General features: G+C 37.3%; 1 protein-coding gene across 1 annotated transcript in view; it reads left to right on the top strand.

The window, feature by feature from the left end:
* LOC118455546 (uncharacterized) overlaps positions 1–12,427 on the top strand; it is a 36,355-nt gene extending 23,928 nt beyond the window's left edge. The window contains exons 15-28 of the mRNA XM_087835405.1: positions 1,924–1,962; positions 2,805–3,130; positions 3,234–3,286; positions 4,817–4,938; positions 5,035–5,247; positions 6,813–7,016; positions 7,173–7,301; positions 7,420–7,613; positions 9,366–9,542; positions 9,627–10,994; positions 11,090–11,131; positions 11,613–11,663; positions 11,783–11,849; positions 12,165–12,427. Coding sequence (XP_087691531.1) covers positions 1,924–1,962; positions 2,805–3,130; positions 3,234–3,286; positions 4,817–4,938; positions 5,035–5,247; positions 6,813–7,016; positions 7,173–7,301; positions 7,420–7,613; positions 9,366–9,542; positions 9,627–10,994; positions 11,090–11,131; positions 11,613–11,663; positions 11,783–11,849; positions 12,165–12,223 — 3,044 coding nt within the window. The 3' untranslated portion in view covers positions 12,224–12,427. The remainder of the gene's footprint in view (positions 1–1,923; positions 1,963–2,804; positions 3,131–3,233; positions 3,287–4,816; positions 4,939–5,034; positions 5,248–6,812; positions 7,017–7,172; positions 7,302–7,419; positions 7,614–9,365; positions 9,543–9,626; positions 10,995–11,089; positions 11,132–11,612; positions 11,664–11,782; positions 11,850–12,164) is intronic.
* Positions 12,428–13,653: the final 1,226 nt, after the last annotated feature.

Below are 13,653 nucleotides of genomic sequence, written 5' to 3'. Positions count from 1 at the left end.
ACAACACCAATAACAACAATACCTACTACAACATATGGTATGATGTATGAAATGTAAAGTATAAATGTTTTTGTGAGCGCCTGATCATCACTTGCATTTTATTTGATTTTGTTAATCAGTTCTCTGTTAATTTTTTATATATTCATGTACAGTCCCAATCAAAAGTTTAGGACCCCTTGAAAAATCTCAAAAAAATCATATTTTGCATGTTTGGATCTTAACAAGATTTCAGGTAGAGCTTCAACACGCAACAAGAAGAAACGGGAGTGACACAAAACATTTTTTGAACATGAATTTATTGAAAACAACGCTTAAACTGAAACAGGCTGTTTTACAACTTAAGAAAAGTTTAGGACCTCTTGCCGTTAAAATGCCTTTGCAAAAATGTGGATTCACTGTCATTTTCTGTCAGGTAGTCACACTGTCATTAAGTTCTGATGGGAAAGGCAAAAAATGTTTCCCTTTTTCAACATGCTCGGGTTGCTAAACACTATAAGCAGGGTCTCTGGCAGTGCACCATCGCTGCTGAGGTGGGACAGTCATTTGGAATTTCTTAAATGATTCTGAGGGTTATGGAACAAAAAAGTCGAGTGGAAGAAACAAACAATTTCTCCTGCAGTGAGCCACAGGATCCAATTGGCTGTCCCTCAAGACACTGGACGATCCGCAACCCAAATTAAGGCCGTTACTGGTGCCAACTGCAAACCCATAACCATCAGACGGCATCTGAGACTGAAGGTCTTCAAATATAAAAAAAACATCTTCAAAGGCCTTGTGTCCTGGAACGCCACAGAACTCACTGTTTGGACTTCGCAAGAGAGGACCAAACACTGGACATTGAAAGGTGGAAGAAAATTTTATTCTCTGATGAGAAAAAATCCCTGATGGTCCTGATAGTTATAACTTTATTGGCAAGCAGATGCTACTTCAGATGTTTTCTATGCACCACAGTGGTGGTGGCACCATAATAGTCTGGGGTGCTCTTTTTCTTCAGTGGAACAATGGAGCCTCAGGAGTTGCAGGGGTGTCAAACAGCCCCTGGCTATGTCCAGATGTTGCAGAGAGCATCCCTGATGACTGAGGCCCTCGTCTGTGTGGTAACGACTGGGATTTTCAACAGGACAACGCTACAGTACACAAGGGCAAGGGACTTCTTTCCGGAGAATAACATCAGTCTTTTCTGGACCATCCTACGTGATCCCCTGATCTAGATCCAATTGAGAACCTTTGGGCATGGATGGCAAGGGAAGTTTAAAAGATGGACAACAATTCCACACAGTAGATGTCCTTTGTGCGGCTGTCTTCACCACTTGGAGAAATGTTTCCACTCACCTCCTGGAAATGCTTGCATCAAGGATCCTGCAATAAATTTTTGAAGTGATTGACAATAACAGTGGAGCTACTCATTACTGAGATCATGTTTGGAACTCTGATTTTTGTTCTTTTGATCAGCTGTTAAACAGCCTGTTTCAGTGTAAGCATTGTTTTCAATAAATTGCATGCTCAAAAAATGAATTGTCTTATTTCCATTTCTTCTTGTTGCACGTTAAAGAACATTGTGAAGACCCAACCATGCAAAATATGGTTTTTTTTTTGCCATTTTTAAAGTGGTCTTAAAATTTTGATCAGGACTGTATCAATTTAAAGTGCTTTTGTGTCAAAGCTCACACAGTGTTAATATTAGACCAAATCACTTCAACTGTCAATAAACATGTGTGTCAACATGTCTACTCATATGTTGATTGAAAAGATTTTAAGTGTTCTGTTTCATGTCCTTAAAGCAAACACTTGGGTTTAAGATATAATATGTAGTGTTGCAGCATGTACGTTAGATTCTCTGGCTGCATGGGAAAAGAAAAAATATACATTTTTAAAAGTATGCTAGAAACCTGAACTGCTGCTTTTTTTTCTCTTTTTTTACAGTCACAACACCATCAACAACAACACCTACATCAACAAATGGTATGATATTTGAAATGTACAATGCTCCAGATTATCACTTGCACTGTAAAATCTAAATAAATTGAATCTCTTTTGTTGTAACAATACAGCTATTTAAATTATCTAAAAATGAATCTGTTTGCCAAGTGACTCATGTAACTGAGAGCTGGAGTAAATTTAGTTGTAGATTGCTGCCAACAGGATTTTGACCACGTGGAAATTGGGTTTTTGAAATGGGAGCTTGTTGTCAACATTTTATTGTGTCCCATCATTGTGACAGGTTCATGTGATGCATTCACTCATTTTCTCCTTCACAGCACCAGTGGTCTTCTATATAGCAGTTGAATTGCACATCTCAGCAGCCAGTGTGCCCCCAAATATCACTGTTGTACTCAGAGACATTATGAAAAATGTCATCTCTCCTCAAATTGAGTCTTTAACAGTAAAAGACTTGAACTTCACCACATGTAAGGACTTGATCTTATTTATGTGATTTTTTTAGCGCTATTTTATATAGTGCTATATGAATAATGAGCTTTGTTTTGTCATTCTTTTAACTGTCTTGAAAAGGGTGCTCTCCAGTCTCTACGGGAGTGCAGTGTCAGTGTGAGGACCAGTTTGCTTGGTCATGTGACAAGTGTGATAAATATGGTGCATGCAGTAATGTCACCTCAAAAACCTGTGGGTGCATCAACAGGCTTCCTCCTGGTGGAGAAATTTGTGAACCAATCTCAAGTAAGAATTTAGTAAATAAGTTTTTATGTGACCTGAATATGATGTATTCAAATATGTCTTTAATACATTTATATCTGTTGGAGTTCTCTGGTGTTAATCTTTCTTGGATCTTAATTTATTCTCCACAGCTTTCAATCCATGTATAACACCAAATACAACTACATTACCATCAGTGACAACTACAACAATGCCAATAACAAAGACAACACCAACAATGCCAAACACAACAACATCAACAACAACACCAACATCAACAACATCAACAACAACACCAACAACAAACACAACATCGACGACAACACCAACATCGACGACAACACCAACATCGACGACAACACCAACATCAACAACAACTACACCAATGACACAGACATTTGAAATAACTATGGATGTTGAATTCAAGGAAGAATACAATCAACAAACCAATGACTTTCACAAAATTGTTAGCAACACCGTAAGTCTTTGCCTTTTTTCTTTGTTATTTAGTTTTCTCTTTTTCTCATTCTACTAGCTATATGAAATATTTATTCCTTGTTTTTTGCCACTGTCTCAAACAGATCAGAGAAGAAGGACTGAAGCAAGGAATACAAGCAAAATTAATTAAATTCCGGTAACTCACAATGTCTTTCTTTATTAACTACACTATTCCTAACAAGGTTTTTTCTTCACTCCTTTTATGGTATGGTTATTGAAACATTCCACTTGTTTTTGCAAAGTCCGTTCACAAAAACGGACTTTGCAAAAACGTTATGCAAAAGTGTTATGGGGGGAATATCATCATCCCCATCCTATGAGATTAGTTACCAACCTCCAAGAACAGCTGGTGTGTTGAAGGCACTGAATGAATTGAATTGAATTGAAGAAAGAAGTACACAAAAGAGTAAAGAAGTAGAACAAGCTTTACATACCTGGGGCCTTAGAAACTGCCATTTTTATTCCAAATGCACCCTGAGATAACTTCCTCCATTATGAGTAAAGTCACCCTATCCATCTTAACCATGTGTGGCTCCACACACAAATGTGAGTTTTCTGCACAGTGAACTTAATCAAAACTAAATATCGGTCCAGGCTTGAAATAGGCAAATGAGAATGGGCCCGACTCCATTCAAGCCCAGGTTTAAAATCCTGGCAGCAAAAGCGAGAGCTTAGTTAGTAGGGAAGTTGATTAAAAGAGGGGGAGAAAGTGAGCCCCAGCTACTCTATAGTTATTAAGACTTAGGATGAGATTTATTATCTGCAAAACTGGTTGAGACTGTTTAGTCAGGATGTGAAACACAAAAGGGGAAATTAAAAAAATTTTCCCCATTCATTTAATTTTTCTGAGGTTAGCCACTTAATTTGAAGGACAAAATTTTCAAATTTTATTATTTTCTTTTATTTTAAAATGGAGCCTTACTTTAAATAAGAATGTTGTGGAATCTAAACGCAACATGGGTCCCAGTGGTAATCAGAGCACTCGGGGCAGTGATTCCTAAACTGGGGAAAAGGGTCCAGCAGATCCCAGGAAAAACATCTGACATCTATATTCAGAAGTGCGCAGTCCTAGCAACAGCAAAGATCCTGTGCATGACCCTCAAGCTGCCAGGATCTGACCTTGAAGGATAAAGACTGCTCGCAGGTCGAGTTATATGTTCAACATTTCAGGACCTAGAGAAGGCCTTTAACTGCAGTCCTCTGGCCACACAAACAAATGGTTGGTTTGCATTGCCAGCAAAATGTCAAATTCATTCCTGGTGGGTTCTGGACTTTGCAAAGGCTGCAGTTTATCAATGATTCTGTTTATTACTTTCATCACAATTAAGACATTACTGTAAACATTTCCATCTGTTAAATTGTAAATTAAGGTGACTGAGGGAAAACTCAATATACAGTAAAACTGTGTCTACTACTCATTCTAAAAACATATAATCTGGAAATAGTCTGACATTCAGTCTTTACTCAGTAGAGAAAAAAATGAATTGATTAATTTACTGCAAATTAATTATTTTTTGTCATAACTAAGGGGATTTGATGTTTGTTTTAATTTGGCATGAGACTTGTTTGGGCTGTGTGAGTGAAAAAATACATCATATGTGAGAACATAACAGTTGGCAACACTTTTGTGGTTACATTTTTAAAGGAATTCTGTTCTCTGTTGCAGGAGTGGAAGTACCATTGCCCAATATCAAGTCAGTGCTCCCCTTTCTAATACAACAGACTTTCAGACATTAAATTTAAAAATATCTAACAACCTGGCAAAATTATATCCTGTAATATTTGAGGGTAAGGTAGTCTTTTACATTTATGCTTTCAAATGTTGTGAATATCTATTGGTCCAGATAGTTGTTTAATAATTGTGCGACATTTTTGTCCTTCAAGCCTCGGGTCCCCTGACATTTTCGCCAAATGATGGATTTTATGAGCAAACAGTGACTGTCACATGTGGCCCTCCACCAGGGAATCTCAATTTTGGCAATGTCTCAGCAGCAGAGTGGAGACGTAATACGGTGCTCATATCTGAAGATGAAGAACACAGAATTTCAATTAAGGATGGAACCTTAACCGTGTCAAGGTTTATTAGCTTTGACAATGGTAAGAAATGGGTTGGTGCATTTAATAGGAATACATTTTAATATAATTTGTTTAATTTTAATATTAATATTTTAGTTTTAATAAAATTAAAATGTAAGTTCTGCATCACAGTTTTCTCTTAGTACTCAGGCAAGAGCAACAGCAAAATTCTGATTGGCTGGGTAAAATTCATCTTACAGTGCAACACAAGCATTGTCAGTGCATCAATCAGTCTGACCTGCTTTTGAAAAGAACAAATTGCAGAGAAAGTTTCACCCCAAAATAATTATAGTGCAGCCTGTCTTAGTGTAGTAAATATACCACTACAATTATTTTATGTATTGAAGAGGTATCCAATGGTTGGGCCTAAGTCTCTCACAGAAAAGCTAATATATATATACCATTTAAATACAGTGCAGAAGAATTCTGCCATGTTACTGAACCACCACAATAAACTCTGATGAGAGCAAAATGTCTGGTCCGGAAGACTCTGTATACAGTATATATGTCCAGTGCAGATAGATATATAGTGTATAGGTATTCATGTCATCCAAAAAAATCCACAACACAGATCAAACAAAAGTAACATGGTACAAAAGCTAAAAAATGTTTTCCTTTGCTGAGCTGTTACACTTCATGTGAGCAGTATATGCATTTTAACCAGTGATTTAAGGACCACAATAGCATCTAAACAAAGGGACGTGACCTTTATAGGTACACTAATATTCTGATATACAGTTTTTCCCAGTTTCTATGGCTCACTTCTCAAATAATAGTTTAGTGATGCAAAAGAGTACCGCCATTGGTTGGGGGCAGACAAACAGTTTCCCCTCTTGGGTTTGCAAGCACATTATAACGGGTGTGCAGTTTATGACAATTTGTGGCCAAACAGAGTATTCGTTCTTTTACTGTACTATTTTATTATTAATGAGCTGATATTCTTCTTTTTAGTTCTGTGCAGTCCAGGTTTTTTTTCCTCACAATACATTGTAAAGAGTCCTTTCATTTCAATACAGAATGAAATATGTTCTGCTTTTAAGCATTTAAGCTATATTTTTACACAATCGCAGTTGGTTATTCCCAGAAAAATTAGGGTTAGATAAGATAAGGAACTCACTTTTAGAGTCAGCTGCCATTCTAAAACAGTGTAGTGTAGTATCAGTTAGTATCTAAAACTTGACCACCCCAGTTAACACAATGTCAAAGGAACTAGCGGCTTAGTTAACAAAATGTTAGGTATTGTATTAGCAGCTTAACCAGTGTCTTACTGAATGTATGAGCTATTTTTAAAATGCATGTTCAGAGCTAAGAAGTTTAAAAATATTTGGAGAAATGTGGCAAAGAAATGGAGAAATATTGTAACTGGAGGTGACTAACCAATTTGAGAGGAAACTTGCAAACTATCCTTTAGTTAACGGATTAATATTTTATAGACATTGTTGTTTTAGCCTTGGATTGCTAAAAAGTAAAGTTTCAGTGTATGAGGGCGGAAAACCAGGAGTATTCCAAAAATGTTATTGTTGTTATTACAAATATTTTATACCTCTTTTGTTGGTTTAATTTGAAAATTTCACTTTTAATTACAGGAGTTTATGAATGTAGGCTGATGCGCACAAATGACAAAGCATTTTTTCGTCAGAAATCTGCAACATCATTCAGTCTGAAAACAAAACCCACAATCACAGTCTCACCAATCAGACAGTATGTGCAATGTTCCGGAGGAAGTGTGAATCTGGAGTGCAGTGTGAGTGGTGGGTATGAGGTTCAGTTTCCGGACTTTCCTATAGCAGGTAAGCCTGACACAAAAACACAAAAATCAATCAATCATCACAGCATTTTTCACAAAAGCATGTTTAATGCAATTAATATTATTTTGTAACTTTTCGGTCTTGCTATTGGTCTACTCTCTAGGATATTTTTAACTTACCTTTATTGTTGTTGTTTAGGCACTGGTACTTCGATTACCTATAATTATCCTACACCTCAAGGTTGTCAACAAGGGGAAAAGACAGTCATCTGTCAGATAAAAAACCAACCAATTACAAATGCAATAACACTACAGTTATCCTCACAGAGTGAGTATTACTTAATACATTCAGATATTCACAAGTATGATCATGGACATGCATTCATACATACAAAATGAAAAATACATATTAAAACTGATGATGTATTTGTTCTCTCTCTGCATAGGTGCTTACTGTATAAATGACACATTTGGCCAAGGAGATCTAGGTTACAAAGCTGCGGTGCCCTGTTATCCAAAATTAGTGGGACCAAATAAAGTGGGAAAAATAACTGCAGTGTGTAAGGAAAATAGGAAATTTGAGGATGTTGAAAACAACTGCATCCTGTTGCCAGTTCAGGAGCTGCTTGACCAGTCCCAGGTAACCTAGCAATCTGGTTGTTTCCAACAACAGATAATGAATCATTGATTCAATTAAGGCAACACAATGCAAGTCAAATCAAATTACTTTTATTGTCACATCACAATATATTGGTACACTGGTACAGCGCATGCGAGTGAAATTCTTGTATGCACATCATTAAGTGTGTGTGTGTGTGTGTGTGTGTGTGTGTGTGTGTGTGTGTATAAAATATACAGAGGTCAGATGTAGTAATGGTCTGAGCCAAACCCTAATTTGGCAACTGTGATGGAGTTGGTGGGAGGTATTGTCCTGTATTGAACTTATCTTAGATAACATCCTACTCCCCAACACCACCTAAAATGGGTACAGCATGCAACATCACAGAGGAAAGCACTGCCCACAACAGATTCATAGAGTATTATCCAACAGATGTTAAAAGACCTCATCTGCCTCAGAAAATAGAGAAAACTCTGGCCCTTCCTGTAAAGTGCAGTTGTGTTTTTAACCCACTCCACTTCATTGTCAGTGTTCTCTCTGAGGTATTTATGTTGTGGTGGTTTCATGGTCCTCCTAAAGTCCACAGTCAATTCTTTGATCTTTCTCACTTTGTGGAAGAGACTCAGTACAGTAGAAACTCAGCCACGAAATAGTAAAATCATATGGTCACTGGATGTGCAGAGGTCATTAATCTTTGGCAGAGTAAATCTCTACCTTCAAACTTTATAAGGCCTCCAGATTAGTTAAAGAACAGTTTATAAGGAGCTTCATGGAAGCAAGCTGTAAATATAACTTCTATCACCAATCTCTAGGTCTTGTCTTAGCTTTTTATTATAATTATTAACAAATAATTATGTCCATCCATCCATCTTCTTCCGCTTATATGGGGCCGGATCGCAGGGGCAGCAACCTAACCAGAGAAGTTCACCCTGCCCGGGATAGGGTTACTGGGGTCCTGCCCCGGAGCCAGGCCTAGGGAGGGTGCCCAAGGGCAAATATCTGGTGGCTGAGCCTTAGTCCACAGGGCCTGGCTAGACACAGCCTGCAAAAGGGACATGGGCCCATCCTCCTGTAGGCCCACAGTCCTGTAGGAGGTGCCATAGGGGTCAGCTGCAATGGGTGTCGCACATCAAATGGGAGCAGAGGCCCTGGCAGACTGATTCCCTGGTACCAAGACTAGCAAATAATTATGTGTAATAATAATTATATATCAGTATATTGGCTGTATGTAATGAATGAATATCTGTACTGCTGATGCACAGTGGTCCTGTGTGTGTGGTCCAGTGTTCTCCTTAAAAAGGGAATGAGAAAAATGCATCAGAAGCCTCATATGTGATTTTAAAGCAAGTGCATCACTTGTGCTTAAACCGGCAGTAAAACTAGAAGAAAGTAAAATAAGTAGAATACATAAAATTATTAAGCAGAGTTACCATGTAACATTGTTCTTTTGAGGGTGGCTGTAGCTCAGGAGGTAGAGCAGGTCACCTACTGATCGGAAGGTTGGAGGTTCGATCCCAGGCTCCTCCAGTCTGCATGTCAAGTATCCTTGGGCAAGATACTAACCCCAAGTTGCTCTCCGATGCATCCATCGGAGTATGAATGTGTGTGAATGTAGTTAGATAGCACTAAGTATAGAGAAAGTGCTTGTGAGAATGGGTGTGACTGGGTGAATGTGGCATGTTGTATAGAGCGCTTTGAGTACTCTGGGAGAGTAGAAAAGCGCTATATAAGAATCAGTCCATTTACCATCTTTCCTCTGTCCAAATCTCACAGTTCTTGACTGCCACTACATTGCCAGTATTTTTGGAACAGCTCAAGAACGTCACTGTCAATTTTACTGAAGAAGTGATTACATCTCCTCCCAACATTAAAGCTATTGTGAGAATACTCATCAATGTCGCCAACAAATCTTCATCCCTCGATATCTCAATTAGCAGAGATTCAATGAAGGTATGTTGATTAAATTGCAGACGTTTTCACATTCTGAACAGTTAATGTTTTTAATCTAATATCATTCTTTTCTCTTTACTATAGGATGTCTTGATAACAGCAGGGGTTCTCACCATCAATGGAACAAAGCAAACATGGAACTTTCTGAATAACAATGACACCAAAAGCATCTCAAACAACACTGATGTTAAAAGTGTTAGCTCATTATTTTTGGCCTCCCTTGAAATAATAACATCTCAACTTGTCAATGCAACTTTTGACATTATGACAGGCTTTATTCAGTTAAACAGAACTACATTCACAGACGCTTTCAATGCTGAATTTAATTCTTCAGTGACAATACAAATACCAGAGTCTAAAGGAGATAACAAAACAATCACTATGATAGTATTTAACTCGTTAGATAATGTACTACCTGCAAGAGATGAGGCCAATTCATCGCTCAAGTCCATAAACGGCAGGGTTGTACTTGTTCGGTCTAGTGGCCAAATCAATAATATCTCTTTCACATATGATATTTTAAATGATACACTGGAAAACCCTGAATGTGTCTTCTGGAACTTCAGCCTCTTTGATGGTCTGGGAGGATGGGACGGCAAGGGCTGCAAGTTAGTGTTAAACATAAATGAAACTGTCACCTGCAACTGCAACCACCTGACCTCATTCTCCATCCTCATGTCACCGAACAGTCCGAAGAAACTCTATTTGGACATTATAACCTACATTGGAGTTGGCATTTCAATGGGATCCTTGGTCATATGTCTCATCATTGAAGGCCTCATTTGGAGAAAAATAAGAAAGAATGAAACCTCTTACTTGCGTCATGTTGCCATTGTTAACATCGCCGTTTCCCTCCTGATTGCAAACATTTGGTTTATAATTGGAGCGGCCATTTCAGATGCAGAAGTTAAAAACCCCCCAGCATGCACTGCAGCTACCTTTTTTATCCATTTTTTCTACCTAGCCCTGTTCTTCTGGATGCTGGCCTCAGCTATGCTGCTGCTCTACCGTACAACTAATGTTTTTGGTGGGGGTTTGTCTAAAGCATCTATGCTGGCCATTGGATTTTTTCTAGGCTACGGAGCTCCTCTCATCATTGCAACAGTAACTATAGCTGTAACTGCACCTGACAACGGATACATTCGAGAAAATACCATATGCTGGCTCAACTGGGATAAGTCCAAAGCTCTGCTGGCATTTGTGATTCCTGCACTTTTAATAGTGGTGATAAACCTCATTATCCTGGTTGTGGTTTTGTACAAAATCATAAGGAGAAGGGTTGGAACAACTGCTGCACAAGCAGAGGAAAAGCACGTCTTAGTGGTTATTGCCAAGAGCTTGGCTGTGCTCACACCATTTTTTGGCATAACTTGGGGTTTGGGAGCTGGAATTCTGGCTAATCCAACAAATGAAGGAATCCATATTGCATTTGCATTCTTCAATTCGCTACAGGTACAAATTCATTTTTTTCTCTATCTGTATACCATGATAGTAGCATCTTTAATCACTGAATCCTTGATAACTCATGTTACTCTGTTTTTAAAAAGGGTTTCTTTATTTTGGTATTTGGAACACTGCTGGACGGTAAGGTACGTACAGCTCAATTTTAGTGCAGGTCATTTCAAGGAAAAATAATAATTTATATATGAATGATGTTTACGAATGAATATATGATTATTCCTGAATTGTCTCCTGATCTTAACTGACAAAAGACTATAAATTGTAATAATATTACACTAAAATCGTCCTTTGTCAAGTCAAACTTCCGCCTTTACATTTCTTGAGATTTCTTGGTTTCTCTGTAAGTCCATTCAAATGACTACTCAGACTTGAGGATGAAAGTAGCACACAGGAGACAGGCCCACACTTCAATAACTAACAGTTATGTGTATGTGGTCGCATTCCACACAAGCACACAAAACAGCACAATGAACATCTTCACAGAAGTGCAAAAATACAAGATGGTCTGCTTGTAGTGTTTGGCTTGGCCACATGAATAAATTAAATTTTAACAACAAATTTATGTGACTTCCATTTTAGTAATCTAACATTTGACATTTCATTTATCAGGTGCGGTCAGCAGTAGCATCATGGTCACAACCCTCCAGAAGTAGGACAGGGGTAAGAACAGGTTTCCTAGGCATGGGCTTCATGTTCCTTGTTTTTTTCCTTTCTTATGAATCACAGCTAATTTGCTTCTTGTTAATATTGTATGGTTTATTTTTATTTTGTTTTTTTAGAGCACAAGTGCTGGAAACTCAACATCAAGTGGACTTCGATTTCTAAGGAACTGGAGACGTGGAAGAGGTAAAGAACCATCAAGGAAATTAATCAATTAAGGTTCCATATAAAAATTAAGTGAAAGCTGTGTGTTTTTAGGTATGCTTGTACTTTGATCAGGCAGTCCAACTGGGAAAATAATAATTAGATGGGTGGCGCATCAACACATACATAATGTCATTTTTTAAACACTTTTATTCATACAATTATTTTAACTGCCACCGAAACTACAGCTTCCTGGTGTAGTACTGTTCCTACTGTTGTATTTTTTTAATTCACACAACACAGAATAACTGTTCTATTATTGTTCTGCTTTTTTTTTGTATGTTTGGTTTTTTTTAGATGGCTACAACATGACCTCCAGTGCATCCAGTGATGTGCATTCAGCTAGCAACACCTAATCTATGCAGAAATCTGTGGTTATTCAGATAACCAACAAGAAGTCAGCCCCCCTCTCACCTTTTCCCCTATTTGCAATAAATTAAGCTGTGATGGTTTTATTTATATCTTACATAATATTGAATCCTAGAAGAATCTGGCTTGATTTAAAAAACAAACAAACAAACAAATAAAGAAAAACATATGTGAATGCTACACTATTTTTTGAATGGTGTGATAAATGTTGGAATCATAATTATAACGTTTTAAATTTTTTATTCATCTTTGATTTTGATTTGAATGTATGATTATCACATGTCAAAGAGTACATATTTGTAGTTACTAATACATTATGAATGTATGTTTAAACTGTTTTAGAAGAAAAGTGTTAAGTTTACTTATTCTAAAGAGTGAGCAGATTTGATTTCTGATGCAAACATGAGTTAAACATTGCACTTGCAACATCAGTGCATCAGCGAATCTTGATTGCTAAAAAAATATTTAACATTTTCTACATGTATTCATTATAAACTAATTTTAAATACCAAACAACCTTTGTTAAAGAAAGTTTTGGTGTTAATCACTTTATAAGCTTGGCTACCACTTAGTTGTAGAAGGAAATCTGTCTCTAAATCTTGCGGTTTTAATTCCATCTGAATGTATTATAGTGCATGATCGCAAAATTAATCTCATGAAAATAATTAATTTAGCTTTAATAATATCATTAATTCTTACCAATCGCTGGTATTTTTTTTATTCTGTATATTTTATGCTGTATAATAATAATTTCTTAATAATTTCTCATACATCTTACTTTTACCCATACTTTTTTCTTTCCTGACCACAAAATAGTTATACTAACTAGCACTTTCATGTTATAGTCACTCTCTTCTGGCTACTCAAAATAAACGAAATATGCTTTTTTTGTGCACTTATTGTCGTAAATTCTTGCATAATTTTGCCATGCCTTAATTTTGATCCTGTTTAATAATGCATACAACTACAATTTGCTTTCTATAACTAATTATGTCCTGAATTTGTAACATTCAGAATTATGATTAAAATATTTTAAAAACCTAACCTTGTGTCCAGTGTTGGGACTAACGCGTTACAGTAACTATGTTATTATTGTGGTAACGAGCACGGTAACTAGTTATTATGCCAAAGTCAGGAACGCGTTATTCGTTACTGATATTTAGATGGGGTTGTTATTCGTTACTTCATGTGGTGGCTATCGCGGAGCTTCCACAGTTTCAGTAACATTAGCAAGTGGTGGAGGCCAGCAGGTGGATGAGGGAAAGGGGAGGAGGAGAGACCTGAGGCGGCTGCCGGTCCGAGTGTCAGGTGAACTGAACTTCAGGTAAGAAGTTATGACCTAGTTATGACATAGGCATAGTGGGTTCTGCGTGCTGTCACTAGGTGGCACGGGGAGGAGGTAAGTGACGGAAGTGAC

The sequence above is a fragment of the Neolamprologus brichardi genome, chromosome 3 (assembly GCF_056152115.1).
Source record: "Neolamprologus brichardi isolate AB-2024 chromosome 3, ASM5615211v1, whole genome shotgun sequence".
Lineage (NCBI taxonomy): Eukaryota > Metazoa > Chordata > Actinopteri > Cichliformes > Cichlidae > Neolamprologus > Neolamprologus brichardi.
The sequence above is the reverse complement of the archived record's forward strand: the minus strand, read 5'-3'. Positions and strand labels throughout refer to the sequence as shown.